Source organism: Oryzias latipes, chromosome 7, assembly GCF_053564925.1.
Source record: "Oryzias latipes strain Hd-rR chromosome 7, Olatipes_Hd-rR_3.1".
Taxonomy (NCBI): Eukaryota; Metazoa; Chordata; class Actinopteri; order Beloniformes; family Adrianichthyidae; genus Oryzias; species Oryzias latipes.
In genome coordinates this window covers 21,434,104-21,451,526 of record NC_136243.1, presented here as the reverse complement: position 1 = coordinate 21,451,526, position 17,423 = coordinate 21,434,104, and the positions used below count along the sequence as shown (strand labels likewise).

The 17,423-nt window shown below is 37.5% G+C and overlaps 2 protein-coding genes across 3 annotated transcripts in view; both read left to right on the top strand.

Annotated features, from left to right (window-relative positions):
- The first annotated feature begins 183 nt into the window (after nt 1–183).
- top1b (DNA topoisomerase Ib) lies at nt 184–13,319 on the top strand. Its single transcript, XM_011477194.4, has 21 exons — nt 184–371; nt 670–694; nt 3,915–4,008; nt 4,387–4,513; nt 4,793–4,848; nt 4,980–5,087; nt 5,171–5,261; nt 5,834–5,919; nt 6,070–6,185; nt 6,264–6,385; nt 6,462–6,584; nt 6,662–6,849; nt 7,659–7,803; nt 7,896–8,039; nt 8,150–8,335; nt 8,645–8,713; nt 8,793–8,907; nt 9,114–9,241; nt 10,352–10,446; nt 10,584–10,733; nt 12,262–13,319. The coding sequence occupies exons 1-21, from the start codon at nt 339–341 to the stop codon at nt 12,362–12,364; spliced, it is 2,304 nt and encodes a 767-aa protein (XP_011475496.1). The 5' UTR covers nt 184–338; the 3' UTR covers nt 12,365–13,319.
- A 951-nt stretch (nt 13,320–14,270) lies between these two features.
- Nucleotides 14,271–17,423, top strand: part of plcg1 (phospholipase C, gamma 1) — a 32,295-nt gene continuing 29,142 nt past the window's right edge. Inside the window, exons 1-2 of one of the 2 annotated variants that reach the window (XM_011477196.4) lie at nt 14,271–14,575; nt 16,041–16,328. In XM_011477196.4, the coding sequence (XP_011475498.1) occupies nt 16,112–16,328 (217 nt within the window). In that variant the 5' untranslated portion in view covers nt 14,271–14,575; nt 16,041–16,111. The remainder of the gene's footprint in view (nt 14,576–16,040; nt 16,329–17,423) is intronic. The other variant, XM_011477197.4, reaches the window with a different exon arrangement.

Sequence of the window (17,423 nt, the reverse complement as noted above, 5' to 3'; positions counted from 1 at the left end):
TTCAAAGTTATTCATTTTGCCCTTTATTTTGACTCCTTGCTCCAAATTATTATTTACTAATAACACTAGAAGCTGAAAAGAATATTAGAAAGTATTTAGACTCGCCAAACTAAACAGGTTTTACTAAAATGTGATTTGAAAAGACAGAGGTGTCATGGATGTGTTTATGCTGTCTGGGATGATGTGCGCGCGGAGCATGCGCAGTGGGTAAATGTAGGGACTCCATTTTTTTTGTGCTGTCAGTGAAGGCTCCCAGGCAGCCTCCTCTTTCCAATACTGTAGCATCCTGAACATCCGTCAACAATTTAACCTGCATTCCAAACAAAACCAGCTCGGACATGAGTGGAGATCATGGACATCGAGACTCCCAGGTAGTTGTTTTCCCCGTTTGGAGAGTTCGCATTCATTCTTTTTTGCAAGAACTAAAACAACACTAGAAATAACCGTTAGAATAAGAAGAATGGCAGAAAATCTGTCCGGTAACGTTAGAAGTTCAGCTGTTGTAGTGATGGGTTTCAAAACAATGCATCAATTTAATTTTTTTTAATTTTTAAGAATAAATACGCATTTATAATAAGTAGTTTTGTGACCATTGGAACTTAAAACAATCGAAGTACCGGCATTCTCAAAGTTCGCACACTCAAAACATTTTTCTCTTGTAAATTTCAGGTCAACTGTGGAGCCAATGGAAGCGGTAGGTCGTTTAATCATGCATTTTAATATTTGTTATTGTATTAGTATACCTGTCTACTGTTTAGTTTTAAAGGACAGAAATGGCGTCCCAGAGACTAAGTCCCTTCTCCTCCACTCTTGCGGCTATTGTTCAAAAACAGGGTCTAGAATGGGGTCTTCCCCTCCTCAGTTTTTGAAGCAAACGTTGCCTCCAGACAGAGCCCGGTTTGAGGTTCATTTTGCACCATTTCGTTCGCTTGCATTCACATGCAATATATAGATTTTTGGGTCCGAAAGTGGCCGAATTGGGGATGGGGACTTAGTCTCTGCGCCATTTTCTTTTTGCTGTGAGTAGCATCCAGGGTGCCGCTCAGAGTGCCAACTGTCCGCCGTGATATGGAGGCGAGAGCGGGGAGCTTTTCGCATCTCCTGCCGCTATCTCTCCACCTCCTTTCCTCCTCTTTCTTTGAAACATTTTTTCTGCATGCTAACACGAAGCACGCGCGTGAGCAAACATTTTAATTAATAACATGGAAGAAAAGATGCACTGCAAATGTGAAAACACATTTTTTAAATTGTACACAAAAAAAGTTGGGAGGTAGAAAATTGACTGGACATTATATTTGAATAATACAGCTATTATAGCATTGAAAATGTTGTCATGGTTGTCAGATCAATAAAGGTCAGGAAAAAAACTATTTCTAGAAAATAACTTTGGAAATTTTCTTTCGATATATACTTGTGTTACCACTATTTCTTGTTTTTAACAGTGAAAGGGCATCGTTTTAATAAAAATATTGACATCTTCAAGAAAAAAATAATAATAATAAAGTGGGTTTTGTTTTATTAATGTGCTTTTATTTTTGTGAATCACCAGGTTTGGAAATTCAGAGTGAAACTATGTTCTCTAGTTTTACTTCACAACCTTGCAGATGTTGCCTGAAAAAAAGTTAAATCTCAAAGAATTGTAAGAAAGAAAATGTTTTTCCCATCTCAAAGTCCCACTCCGATCATATTTTGATCTATTTTAAAAGTGTTCCCAGTGGTCTCGTAACCCTTGTGCATGAAATCATGCTCTAACGTCTTCATAACGACAACGGTTTATCTGGTTCTTTTCTACGCTGGTTTGTCTCCTATTTCAGTGGTAGATCTTATAAGGTCTGTGTTGACTCTCTATCTTCAGAAGCAAAAATCCTGTCTTGTGGCGTTCCCCAAGGTTCTGTATTGGGACCCATTCTATTCACTCTCTACATGATTCCCCTTAGGAGACTCATCAGCAAATTTTCGAATATTTTTTATCATCTTTATGCTGATGACATTCAACTTTATTGCTCCTTTGGAAAAAATAATTACAGAAATCTATCAAATCTACTAGACTGCTTGGCCAGCATCAGAGTTTGGTTAAATGACAACCATTTACTCCTGAACCCGTACCAGACAGAGACAATAATTTTTGCTCCTGATGACAAAATTCCCTCCATCAAAAATCACCTTGGTTCACTGAGCTCTTCTGTCCAGCCCAGTCTCAGGAATCTTGGTGTCTGGTTTGACAACGCTATGTCTCTAGACTCTCATTCGAAGCGCTTGGTCAAAAACTGTTTTTTCCAATGTGGCTAAATTGAAGACGATGTTAACCAGATCTGACCTTGCGTTGATCATCCATCCTTGTATATCCTCTCGTTTAGACTATTGTAATTCTCTTTTTACTTGTTTTAACAAAAAGTCTCTTACACGTCTCCAACTAGTCCAGAACTCTGCTGCAAGGCTTTTAACTGGAACCAATAAGCGCACTCATACAACCCCTCTTCTTTTATCTCTACAAGGACTTCCTGTTAAATTTAGAATAGATTTTAAGATTTTGATTTTAGTTTTTAGAGCCCTGCACGGACAAACCCCGATCTATATTTCTAACCTTTTAACTCCCTACACTCCTGCACGTTCTTTGAGGTACACTGATAAAAATCTTTTATGTGTTCCAAAACTCATTTTAAAACCTCGAGACCTCGCCTTTCACGCAGTCGCTCCCCGACTTTGGAACGACCTCCCCCTGTCTCTGCGCCAGATTGACTCAGTCGAGTGTTTTAAAGCTCAAGTTAAGACTTTTTTTTATTTAGGAGAGCTTTTAGCTGACTTTTACTTGTGTTCACTTTTCCCTGTTTGTTTGAAAATATATATCTGTGTGCGTTTTATTGTGTATCGCTACTGATTTTATATTGTTTTAACATTGTGAAGCACTTTGTGAGTCGCTCTCTGTGAAAAGTGCTCTATAAATAAAGATTACTTACTTACTTGCGCTATTCTAGCCACTTTAACATTGGGAGTTGGGTCATCGAGACCCACTAGAGCAGGGGTGTCAAACTCATTTTGGTTCGGGGGCCACATTCAACCCGTCTGATCTCAAGTGGGCCAGACCAGTAGCGTAAAAGTAAAATAACAGCTTTGTTTTAGTTTTTTTACTCAGTTGGAAAAATGCCTCAACCAACATAGTAGCCTAATCACTTGGGGCCAATGGATCTCAAATAAAATTAGTTTCACTTAAAAAAAAAGTTGGTCTATTCAATTTTATACAGACTGAAAATTTTACAACTGACACGATGAAACTTTTCTTTATGGTGAGTCTCATAGTGGTGCTGAATGTTATATTCTTTGAACACTGCCACCTGTTGATGACATACCAAGCATGTAGGTTTTGCATTTTGCAAATTAAACTCTGTCCATTTTTCTTGGAAAGCTCAGCAATCCACTTCTTTTTGACGACATTTTGGTAATTCAGGTGTCACTACTGGTCATCCTTATACCAACATAACAGTGGTAAGGCTCATAGGGAACCAAAGTGTATCTTACCCAGACGCAGAGCTGTTATGTTTCGCTTTTGGCACGTGCTGAGATATGCTGTTTCACCTGTTTTGTGTTTCCTTTGCTCCCCCCTAGTGGCAGAAAGCAGCTGCAAGCTTAATTTTCTACCCATATGCCCTCCATTATGAAAAAAACTCCACAAGGACATGTTAAAAACACCCAAAACACGATTTAAAAAAAAAATCAAAGTGGGTTTTTAAGACAGAATCTATTCAAATATAATTATTACAATGCAATAGAGCAAAGCAATATAACCTATGAATGAAATTAATCAAAGAGAAGGGAATGTAAAAATTAAATAATATACGCAAGAGGGATGAGATTTGTTTTTTAAATAATCCTGTGTTTTGTGCTTAACTTTAGTTACCTTTTTTTTTATTTTGCAGAAACTCTGAAACATAGAGACAAGCACAAAGACAAAGATCATAGAAACAAAGATCACAAGAAAGACAAAGGAGAGAAATTTAAGCACAGCAACAGGTATGCTAGACTTTACTTCTGCTGTTGTTGATCAAATGAAAATATCTTTTAGCATTCCTTTCCTTTCCTGAATTTGTTGTAGCAAATAGGATTAGATGGACAAAGTTTATGCAATGTCAAATCTTACGATATTGATGCCTGCCGCAGATTTTGTGTTTGCATGTTTAATTAGGTTGGTTTCTTGTCATATGTTGAAATAAACAAACAGCTTTGAGGCGCAGTACAATAGTAGTGCTTCTGTTTTTCCCATCGCATTTACTGGCTGCAGGCCATGAGTTTATACTAGTTCACAGTGATCAGGTGCACGTTGCTGGTGTGGATCGTCTTGGTCTTCCACCTGACCTCTCGTACTTGATCTCTGACATTTCTGGCCTTCAGCACCAGTGAACACAAGGAGTACTCTGAGAAGAAACACAAAGACAAAGAGAAGTTGAAGCACAGCAATGGAGGATCAGACAAACACAGAGAAAAACAGAAAGAGAAAGACAAGAAGAGGGAGGAAAAGGTTTGTTCTTTAAGTGTCACAAGACCTTTTGCAAAGAATCTAATCTACATACATTACTTACCAATTAAACATTTACCGTAGTCTTGGATTGTTACACATTTTTACATTTCTGGTCACATTTTTATAACATTAAAAATGTCTGAGAAACATTTAAAAATAATAAAAGTGCCAGAAAATTATTCGGGCCTATTTTCTGAAATTTATCAACTCTAAATATAAAGAATATTAAGTTAAATACATGTAATTTTTATCTTTAATCCTATTCTCTGTGTTTCACAGAACAAATTATCCCATTCAGAAAAGCCAAAAAAGGAGAAGGAAAATGGATATGTCAGGTATTTAGTTAAAATGTTAACTGTTTGTGAATTAAAAAGTGTTTGACTAAAAATCTATAGCTGTTTGTTGTTTTGAAGGAAAATATATTTTTAATGTATGTGAAGTTCAATACCATAATTCTTTGACCCAGAGAGACAAGTCCGGCTGCCATTAAGAGCGAGCCTGAAGAAAACAATGGCTTCTATCCCTCTCCCCAACACAAGCCCCCCAAACGGGAGTATGAGGATGAAGATGAAGGGTATGTTTTGTCTTATTTAGTTCTGCTTACTGCTTACAGTTCATGTTTTGGCGGAGTTTATGTTTTTGTCTAACTGTTTACAGATTTGACTACAAACCCAAAAAAGTTAAGGTGGAATTTGACAAAAAAGCCAAAAAGCGGAAATATGAGTACGGAGACGATGAGGACGAGGAGGTACGTAGTTTTGTACAAAAACCCAGAATTCAACAAAGTTGGGGCAATGTAGGAAACAATTGACCCTTTCATGAAACCATTTTGATTGCAACGTGTTAAAAAAGGTAGAAAAGTAAAAGCAGAACCAGAACAAAACTGAAAGAATATCCCACAATAAATAGGATCGGGGATTATCTTATAGTGACAAAAGTTTTTTCAGAAATATAGCTGAACAGCGACATCTTTATCTGCAGGAGTTGTGTCAAAACCCTTCATTTTTCTCTGGTGCGTAGGGGCATTAGTGCCAAATGAAAGGGCAGCTTATAAATTTGAGAACATCAATCTAAATAATGTCCATTTTAAACTTAATAAATAAAAAAGTTTTGCTGCTAAAAAAGGTCTCTCAGGTATTTTACCTTTTCAACTGCAAACAAGCTTCTTTTTTTCATTTCAACATAAGTCCGGTTTATGTTTTTAACACAGTATCCCAGGTTTTTTCTGAGTTCTTCTTGTAAATAGAGTGCTGAATGAACTAGACTGGAAATAGCTTTTTTCAGTGATTTATTTGAGGATTTTTTTTAAACCTGTTTTAGGATGTCAAGCACAAAAAGAAGTCAAAAGACAAAAAAGCAGCAGAAGGGAAAAAGGCCAAAAAAGAAGGAGAAGATAAGTGGAAATGGTGAGATGTTTTTTAAGTTAAATGTGCTCTTTTTTAAATGAAATTACAAATGGGAAGAACAATTAGATCACACTCCATCAATGAAAAGCAGATTTTATACTCTTGCTTTTTCTAATGTGTTGTACTTTATTTTTGGTCTGTGGTTGATAGGTGGCAGGAGGAAAGATATACAGATGGCTCCAAATGGCGCTTTCTTGAACATAAGGGTCCAGTGTTTGTTCCTGCGTACGAACCCTTACCTGAAAAAGTAAAATTTTACTATAATGGTAAGTCTAGTGAGATTTCAATTTCTATTCTTTGGTTTGTTGAATACAGAATAAAGTTTGTATTTCTTGTACTTTAAGGGAAACCTATGAAACTTAGTGCTCCTGCTGAGGAGGTAGCCACATTTTTTGCAAAGATGTTAGACCATGAGTACACTACAAAAGACATCTTTAGGAAGAATTTCTATAAAGACTGGAGGAAGGTAAGAACCGTACTATAAGAACCCAAGATGTAAATTTTCAAAGATTTATAAAACAACGTTTTTTCTTTCATTTTAGGAAATGACTTCAGAGGAGAAGTCAATAATTACTGACCTGAAAAAGTGTGACTTCAGTGAAATGAACGAGTATTTTAAAGCTCAATCTGAGGCCCGCAAACAGATGTCTAAGGAGGAGAAACAGGTATGTTCTCAGTCAGTCAGACATTCCCAGTTTTAAGAATTGTTTGAAAATCTCTTGTTGCGTCATACACCTTTCAGAAAATCAAAGAGGAAAATGAGCGGCTCCTCTCAGAGTATGGCTTTTGTATTATGGACAACCACAGGGAGAGGATCGGAAACTTCCGCATCGAACCGCCAGGCCTTTTCCGGGGACGAGGAGACCACCCCAAGATGGGAATGCTGAAACGACGCATCAGACCTGAAGACGTCATTATAAACTGTAGCAAGTAGGAAATAATGAAATCACTATTACTGAAACTTTAATAATTTGAAAAAAAGATTCCTGCTTTCGTGGGACCCTGAAGTAACCTCAAACCTGCCAAAACAATGCTGTCGATACTTAAGTTTTACCACAAGGTGGCCCTGTGTACTTAATACATGACAGGATATGATGATGAGGATCATTGTTTAAACTATAAAAGTGAAGTGAGCGTGAATTTATGACTGAACTTTTTTTGAAGGTCACATATTTTCCCCATCTTTACTGCTTCTCTCTTTATCCTCTTCCTCTCATTTTGACCTTTCATCTTTTTCCTACCTTGTGGTCTTTGCCGAGGTTATTTAGAGGTTGTGGGTGATATCAATGTCTCATGAGCACATATGAAATAGAGAAGACGTAAATACTAATCTAAATTAATCAGTTGCCATCAAAGAGACTTGACTAAGTGAGACGAGCCCTGAAGCATGAATAGTATGATATCAGCATCACCTGCATGTGCAAACACACTGCTGGCTTTCTGTCAAAGTTATCTTCCTGTCACGTTCTGCAGTGGATCTGCACAAACAATTACACAACCCAGTGAGGACGTGTTGATCCCCACGTACCGGATATTATCACTTCTGTAATAATAATAACTAATAGCTATAGTCTTTTTAGACAAAAAATGTTGTCAGTAGCTGTAGTTGAAACAAAGTACCAAGGAGGTTTTTTTTTTGTGTGGGGGGAACCAGCTTTTATTTTGTCAGAAGTAAAAGCATTTTAAAGAAAACTTTGTCCAAAAAAAAAAAAAACTTTTATTCATCTCTTCTTTTGTAGGGACTCCAAGCACCCCAAACCTCCCCCTGGTACAAAGTGGAAGGAGGTTCGACACGACAACAAAGTGACCTGGTTGGCTTCATGGACTGAGAACATCCAGGGTTCCATCAAGTACATCATGCTGAACCCTAGTTCCCGGATCAAGGTAACTGTCATCTATCACCTCAAGCGGCCTATGGAAGAATTTTCCTTTTTCCTTGGTATTAAAGAAACCAAAATGAGGTTGTTTTTGTGCAGGGGGAGAAGGATTGGCAGAAGTATGAGACCGCCAGACGCTTGAAGAAATGTGTTGATCGAATCCGTACTCAGTATCGGGAAGACTGGAAGTCAAAAGAGATGAGGATCAGGCAGAGAGCTGTGGCGTTGTATTTTATTGACAAAGTGAGTGGGAAAAAAAGTTTTTTTTGGCTTAAGGCAAATCTCTGAAAGTGAATGATGATTTCAAAGTCTTGCTAAAGATGGTAATAGTTTTGGTTTTTTTTGCCTTGTAGCTGGCACTGAGGGCAGGAAACGAGAAGGAAGAAGGGGAGACGGCGGACACTGTCGGCTGCTGCTCGCTGCGGGTGGAGCACATCAAACTGTTTCCCAAGATGGACGAGCAGGAGTACGTGGTGGAGTTTGACTTCTTAGGAAAAGACTCCATCCGCTACTACAACAAGATTCCAGTGGAAAAAAGGGTGAGAAAAAGGAACAAAAACAACTAAATGAAGGGATGATAAACACAACATCATAGTTGATAGAGTATGAATGGGACTTCTGCATTAATGGGATAGGTTGGTGTGTGTCTGCACATGTAAAACTTAGTGTCAAAGTGATAAGAAGTTTCATGTGTTCAGATGATGTTTGCTGCAAAGACAGGTGAACAGATAGTCTTTTTCACTGCTGTCGCTGTTTCCTGCTTTTACCATAAATGACTCAACTGCATGCATATAAAAATTAACCGTTGTGGTGATCTTTGAACCTCATTTCTTCTTGTTTTCAATCAGGTCTTTAAAAACCTCCAGCTGTTTCTGGAGAATAAACAGCCAGAAGACGATCTCTTTGACAGACTCAATGTAAGAAATATGTCAAAATCTGATGGTTAGCTTAAGTGTTACATGCATTCTTATGAACTGTGCTCTTTTTCCCTCATAGACCTCCATTCTAAATAAGCATTTGCAGGAACTAATGGATGGACTAACGGCTAAGGTTTTTCGTACCTACAATGCTTCTATCACGCTGCAGCAGCAACTCAAAGAACTTACTTGCTGTAGGTGACAGGAGGGCAAACAATAAACTAACTGTATAGTGTTCAGGTTTTTGAACCTGAAGTGACCTTTTCTTTTTATTTGTATGATTCTAAGTGTCTGTAAAATTGAGCAAATTGGAAGCCCTTTTGATTTTCTACTAATTTCATTATGTTGAGACGTATTTTTAAAATATTTCTATCCTGGTGTTGGGTTGTTCTATTCACAGGTGATGACAGCATTCCAGCCAAGCTCCTGTCTTACAATCGAGCCAACCGAGCTGTGGCTATTCTTTGTAACCACCAAAGAGCTCCTCCCAAAACATTTGAGAAATCCATGCAAAATCTTCAGACTAAGGTAAAGCACATTGTAACTGAACAGTAACTGTGGTTCTAAAAAGAAAAGACGATAATCCATGCACACTGTCTACGGATACAGTAAAAGTGTTCAGTGTTTCCTTGTTGTGTTCTAAAAAAAAAGCGGTATAGTTGAAATCCGCAAAGTAGGATCACAGATGTTTTAAGGTTGTGAAACCCCTCACTTCACACTTTATACGCTTTTCTCAGGCAAACATCAACATTTTCACACTTTTCTTTCTTGGTTAAACTCTGTGTTCATAGAAAAATAAGTCCAGTATTATTAGAATGTAAACAAAGATCTGATCAGGATCAAAGTTTTATGTAACTTTGAAAAACTGAGCACATTCTGTACACGAGACACTACACGCATGAGATTGATTAATGAGGTTTACAGCCAATCAGGACGCAGATCACAGTGAGCTGAAAAAATCTGCGAGACCACGAAAGGCGAACCGCAATATATCGTATACTGTAAAACACTATTGTTAGGAATCTTTTTTTTACCTATAAAAGTTTTTGCAGTTCACAGACCCCTGTCCTGTCTTTCATGGTGTTGAAAATAGACTTCTTCAGGTCTGTTGACCTAGTATTAAATTGTATTTTTTTGTTTCAAAATGATTTTATTATCTCTAAAGAGAAGCTAAATAACCTTTTTTCATGTTGTCTTTATTGTTCCTCACTTCTTGTACAAGTTTTTTTACTCTTTGCAATCTAGCCTTCAAACCTCAAATTGCAAAAAACAAAATGTAATAATTCTAATATTTTTTCTTTTTTTGATTGTTATTGTACCTGCGATGATACACAGGTGATTCTGCATATTTAGTTTGGTGTTCCTTATGGATGCTGTTAGGCTTTATAGTAAGACATTACAGACCAGCAGTTTGGGTGTTTATGTCATTGTTTTGCTCTTAATGGGTTTTTTACTTTTATTATTTTAAACTGGCTTTGCAACTATTTTTTTGTGTTTTTTCACTGTCCAGCTGTTGTTTGCAAATGTAATTATTTGTTCTCAGTTTGAAATCTGGGTTTCTGCCATTGTAGATTGTTAGCAAATTCTCTTTCTGTAAGACTGATAATTTTCTTTTATCTGCATGTGTTTTCATTACAGATTGATGAGAAACAAAACCAACTGTCAGCGGCTCGGAAGCAGCTAAAGGCTGCCAAGGCTAATCACAAGGCTTCTCATGATGACAAGAGTAAAAAGTAAGAGTTCAGCAGCCCTGTGTGCTGAAGGCTTTGTATAGAACAGGACAGTTTTGCTGTGTTTTCTGTGGGCTCAAGTGTTTTTCTCCTTGTTTGTGCTGGTAAAACCTCCTGTTTTCATGTTTCCTGTCTGTTAGGGCTGTAGAGGTGAAGCGCAAAGCTGTACAGAGGATAGAAGAGCAGCTGATGAAGCTACAGATGCAAGCAACGGACAGAGAGGAAAATAAACAGATTGCATTGGGGACCTCCAAGCTCAATTATCTGGATCCACGCATTTCTGTTGCTTGGTATTGATGTTGCACAGCACACATTGTTTGTTAACTACACACTATTATGAGATGACGGTTGCTCTAACAAAGATTAACATCGGGTGATAAAACGCTTACTCGCTGCCTTTGGCTCTGGGTGTGCAGAGAACACATCCACCTTGCTGATAGAAAGGCAGGAAACGGTCACATTGTAGGAAAAGGAGCAGCAGAGGCAAAAAGAGCAAGCGGCTGCCGAATAGAAAATGAGGGGAAGAAAAGCATGCGAGTGCGACGAACAATGGGGTTTGTTTCTGAAAAGGCAGGGAACGTCCCCAAACAGTTCTCCTTCCTCTTAATGGGACGTCAGTGAGGAGGTGTCTGTGTAAGACCATGCCTCAGGGAACAGGAACATAGGCCCTCCCTCCCAAAACGGTGTCCCCCTGTTATTTGTGGAGAGAACAATGGATGCTGGAAGGCTGAATTTTTTAGTTCTTTCAGGTGGGGTGATTTTTGCAAAGCCAACAAGAAGATGGGCAAAAAAAGAAAGAAAAAAAACTGTTGAAAAACTTGAATGAGCCTAAAAAAACCATTTCACTAGGGGTACTTTTTTTTTTTTTTTTAATAAATTGATTTTTAAAATTTTTTAAGTCAGTATTATTATTATCACACAAAACTATATACTCCTCAGGAAAAGCAATTTTCTTAGGATAAACCGAAATTTTAAATCAATTTCTCCCAAAAGTTGATTATTGTCCTCTTACGAGGATCAAGCTGATGTTTAAATCCCACTCCGATCATCTTTTGATCTATTGTTAAAGTATTCCCAGGGGTCTTTTAATATGATTATGCTGTTTTTAGCCAAAACAAATCTATAACCGTTATCTAGGACATAGTATAATTAGAAATTCGCGCGGAGTTGTAGACGGAAGTGTTATCACCCAGCACCCCCCTTCCCATCATCAATATTTTGGATCGAGGCATATCACAAGAACATGTTAAAAACACAATTTTCATCAAAGTGGGTCTTTATAGCAGTGAACTCATTCAGTTACGTCTCATCAAAATGGTAACATAAATAAAACGGCTTAACACATTTATTACCTGGGATGCCTTCAACAGTGCATGTTATTTCACACTTTGAGTTTCCAGATGTTTTAACGTCACTATTTTCTGAAGTTTTTTTCATCAAGTTAAAAATTCTATTCTGAGAAGTGTTCTCATATAATCTATTCTACTTGGATCCGAGTTGAACTATAACTACACTTGCTGTACTAAATGAGTTTGACGTTTCGTATTACAAAGCAACTTGTGGTTGAGTCATCATGCAAATTCCCAGAAGATCTGTTATCTACATTGATGAAGGTGTTAAAACACTGTGAGAGCTGGTTGATCTTTTATGTAGTAAATAAAATTAGTCCCTCCATCAGCTCCCAAATACATAAAAGTCCACCTTATTATTTAATCCTATAACAAACGGTTTTACATACATTATTTCCTATTTTATTCAAAAATTGTTTTGTACATGTGTTGTTTTCTTCTTTTAACACTCATTTCCGGCACTCTGCAGGTGCAAGAAGTGGGGCGTTCCCATTGAGAAGATCTACAACAAAACCCAGAGGGAGAAGTTTGCCTGGGCGATTGACATGGCAGAAAAAGATTACGAATTTTAATACAGCATCTCTTGTTTCCAGGCTCCTGATTGTAGGCTTTTAGTCTTCGTCAAACGATTCCACTTAACTGCAGGGCAGTGAGCAAGGAAGCTCAGACTGTGCTGATAGGCTAGGATCACGGACTGATATAAAATAATCTGTACATAAAAATGAGCTGTGAACAGACAAAAACTCTTCATTCATTTCGGCAAAGGGCGTATTTCTTTAGAAATTTTGAAATAGTGCGTATGTTGCTGCAGCTATTTAACTGTAATCTAACAACTATGGACATTTCGGTATAAACTTGTGTCAGATGAAAGTTTTGGATGTATATCAGTTCCCAGATGAAATATTCTCTTAGAATAATGAATTAATAAGTGTTTGTAATGGAGACAGTGAGAAAAACAACACAAAGAAGTGGAAAATATGAAAAATGTTATGGATTTCAGCTAATATTGTTATCATGGGGAAGACTGGTATAAATGAAATGAGCCTGACAGATTTCCGTAAGTGTGAAAAACCGAAACCCAGCACTAAATATGTTCTTCTTAGCACACAGAATGTCATCTTTTATCCATGTGGCTCGGGCTCGCTGTTTATTTCAGGGATGTACATAGGCTGTTTTTATTTAAATGCTTGTGTTTCTGTGTTTTTTCTTTTCTTGTGCATTGCGTGCATTGTCAACAGAAAGCTCTTCATTGCGGAAATGCAAATCCTTAATTTTTACTTAAACGAAGTGCTGATTTATTGTGTCGATAGAGACTATTCTCTATGACGGAAGGTTGGGAATTTGCAAAAAAAAAAAAATCTATCCTTGTAGTGTGCTTTTATTTATTTATTTATTTATTTGGTATAATTGTGATAAAAACAGTGTCTGTAAATGTCATAACTATCAATTGATGTTCCAACTTTTAGCATTCAATTTTTTTTTACTTGATTGTGCATTCTTTTGCTCATTTAAAAACACTTGTTCAGAGCTTTGTGACGTCAAGCGTGTTCTCTTTAGTTTGTGACTAAACATGAGAGTTCGTCCTATCAAACCAAGAATCGTGGTTTTATTATCACTAAAAGTTTGTTTGTTAGGACGATCAGAGGGGTCACTCATTAACAGATTTGAACAGGATCGGGGAGAAAGTCTACACTTTGAGAGGGTGGACATCAGGGGTCTCCTCTTGAGCGCAAGCCTGGTTAAGTTACATATAAAAGAACGGGGACGGACCGGATGTGTGGAATTTCTTTCCAAAACAAGAGCATTGCCTGGCAAAGTGCATCTCAAATTTTTAACTTTTTAACTAAAAGTATGGCACTTGAAAACAGATTTCATAACAAACAAAAGTAGCAAAGTGTCTTTTCATGTGAGTGCACGCGGGATAAGATCAGTATGTGTGTGTGTATGTATGTATATTTGTATGTATGAGTGTATATATTGATAAGATAGATAGGTAGATAGATAGATAGATAGATAGATAGGTAGGTAGATAGATAGATAGATAGATAGATAGATAGATAGATAGATAGGTAGATAGGTAGATATTGTTTAATCCATCGAATTCAGAAAATTGATACATTTTAAATATGGGTTACAGTTTTATGACTTCAAAACAGCCTCTATTGTGAAATAGATAGATATTGTTTAATCCATCGAATTCAGAAAATTGATACATTTTAAATATGGGTTACAGTTTTATGACTTCAAAACAGCCTTTATTGTGAAATAGATAGATATTGTTTAATCCATCGAATTCAGAAAATTGATACATTTTAAATATGGGTTACAGTTTTATGACTTCAAAACAGCCTCTATTGTGAAATAGATATTGTTTAATCCATCGAATTCAGAAAATTGATACATTTTAAATATGGGTTACAGTTTTGTGACTTCAAAACAGCCTTTATTGTGAAAAGCCTCAGCGGAAGTTTGAGAGTTGCCGCTGGTGGATGGTTAGAGGGGGAGGGCCTGCGCTGCTCTGGGAGCACACACAAACTTACGTTGTCTTACCACGGCTCTCGTTCCTGCTTGCCTCTTTCTATGAGCAGCTGGAGCAGAGCGGACGAAACTGCCAGGACTGTTGTTGTCGAGGCGGCAGCGCCTTTCGAGGGCTCAGGAATGATTTAATCACGGAAAACCGGGACGCGGAGGGGGGGGAAACGGAGAAAGAGAAAACGGGAGCGGAGAAGAAGAACAGCAGCCTCGGAGATGTGTGTTGGGGCCGAGATTTCAGCGGTGGGTTGGTAGGTATAGCACAGCAGCCCTTTGCTACGTGTTCTTTTCCCGTTATTCTTTTTCGCCGGATAGCAAGGCTAAAAAAGAGGAAGGGAAAATGAGGCGAACAGCTGCAGCTACCTGTTATTTTCCACGGGCAAAACAGGCCATATTCCTGCTGTCCGGCCCAGCAAAGCCAAAGGCAGTGCTATCAAAAAACCGGCCCCGTTTGTTTCCACACTTTGAAAATGTCCAGACGTTTCTTATTACACTTGGATTTACTGTAGCGGCGGTCTCCTCCATTGGTAAATCTGCATGAATGTTTTTAAGTGGTTATTTGTTTGTCCAGCAGCTGGCTGAAGGCCTGTTGGTCATTTAAAGTCGTTGTTCTAAATAATGCAACCCCCCCCCCCCCCCCCCCGTGCTGGAAGATTAAATATGTGAAGTCACGGCAGAGAAAGTTACCAACCAATATTCCTTTGTGTGTGTGTGTGGGTGGGTGGGTGGGTGGGTGTGTGTGTGTGTGTGTGTGTGTGTGTGTGTATATATATATACATATATATACACACACACACACACCAACACAAGTTACATTAAAATTTCAGTAAAAACTCGAATACATTTTTTTGTGTGTGTTTTTAACATGTTCTTGCAGCATTTTTCTTATAATGGATTATGGAGGACATAAATAAAGTAAATTATGATTAAAACGGTTTTTTTTTCTCCGAGTAATTTTATGTGGTGAATTAGGAGCAGACAAAAAAAAAGCCGTTTGAAAAATCTTGTAGTTCTTTGCTAAATCTGGTGCATCCACTTGTAGATACTAGCAGACAAATAGATCCACATTGTCTACGTTTTCCTCGTCTCAGCTGACATCTGGCTCAAAAGTAGATAGCTCAGATAAGGCTTGGTATTTTTGTTGTACTGGTAATGTTAGCTCAAGGCTGTAAACTAGCAAGAGAGCATGTAAACAAAGGGATGACGGGAAATGAGTGGAGGCTCACTCCCCACCAACAGAGGGTTTTTTTAATGAACTACTGCCACTCTGCAGAAACTACGTCCTAGAAAACGACACAGGTTTTATGATTTTGCCTAAAAATGGCATAATCATGAATAAAAGAGCACTGAAAAGGCTTTTAAAACATATAAAAAATGACTGAAGAGGGACTTTAGGCTCCTTTTAATTTCTGTGAAAATCAAATGGTTAGTGTATATATTCCAACGATTTGGGATTCATTTGTTTTTGGTATCACTTGTCAGTAATTGAAGTTTATGTGTTTTACTTTGCTTTATCTGAAGTTGAATATGAATATACGTTAACATATGTCATTAGAAAGAATGCTATATTCATCATCGTCTAAAGCAAACCCGCCGTTCTCCAAATTCTGTAAAGCAGGACATTTCTGACTTTTGTGAGCTCCCAGATCTTTGTGGAACTGTAAAGCGCATACAGTAGTGACACTTCCCCCCTCCTCTTCTCTTCTCCTGCCTTAGGTAACCCTGTCTAGGCCTGGACCGTGCAGATTATTCTTAGGGGAAACTGATAACAAACAGAGGAAGTGAACATGGCTGGGACCTCTGGCTTCTTTTCCAATGGACCTGTTCCGTGGATGGACAACGACACAGAGATGAACAACCTTTACAGAGACTTGGAGCTTGGCACTGTACTGACATTGTTTTATTCCAAGAAATCTCAGCGACCTGAAAGACGAACTTTTCTAGTAAAACTGGAGACCAGGACTATAATCTGGACACGGAGCACAGATAAAATCGAAGGAGAAAGTAAGTAGTAATAAGACACAAGTACACACACAGATGCTTCTTGTTTTAAAATCCTGTTAACATCCAAAATAATAATATTTTTTTTAAAAGATAAAATGTTTATTTTGAAATGCTCCAATATGTTAAAATCAGAATTAGAAGCCTTTATTGTCATTGAACATAATAATACAGTAAAATTCTAGCACCGTTGGAGTGGCAAATACCATAAATCCTATCAAAAAATGTACAAGAACCAAAAAAAAAAATAAGTAAGAAAAAAATTGAATAAAATGAAGTGGGCTGCAAATACTTGTTTTATTAGCTATAATTGTATAAGTTAAAAGATATATTCTTTCCAAAATAGTAAACTTGTCAAATTGCACATTTTTTAAAATCCATTAAGTCAATTCAGCAAAATATGAGCATTAGTATTTTAACAGTAGCCATGAAATCCAGGAATTCTTTCCTGTTTTGATTTGATTGCTTAGTGAGACAAGCAACAGTGAGATCCATCAAACATTGGTAGAAACTTAAATTGTTTAGAAAATATCTGTTTGTGGTAATCATGCATATTTATGGCGTCCTGTGTTTCCACAACTCTCAGCCTGTCAGGCGTTTGGAAGTTCCAATGTTGTGTATGGAAAAGACTAGGGCTGCACGATATGAGGAAAACTTGCGATGTGCGATATTAGTGATCAATATTGCCATAACGATAAATTTGCGGTAAATAAACAAATAGAAAAATAAACAAAAACATCATTCCCATTTCATTGCAACAGTTTAAAAATTATACTCCAAATGACCCACATCAACATGGGGGACAAACATCTAACATAATAGGCCTCCACCTGATTGGTCAACAATGGGAAGGCGTCCATCTGATTGGTCAAAGCACAAGGGATTTATTTGATTCGTTAAATGCTTCAAGCTGCTAGAAGATTGTTTTAACACATTTTGGGTTTGCGATTTATTGCGATATTTGCCGTCTTTTGCGATATGCATATTGCAGAGCTGGATATTGCGATAACGATAAATTTGCGGTATATTGTGCAGGCCTAGAAAAGACAATATTTTTCTAGTAGTTTCTGGTCTCATCTGGTAGCTTTTATGCCGTTT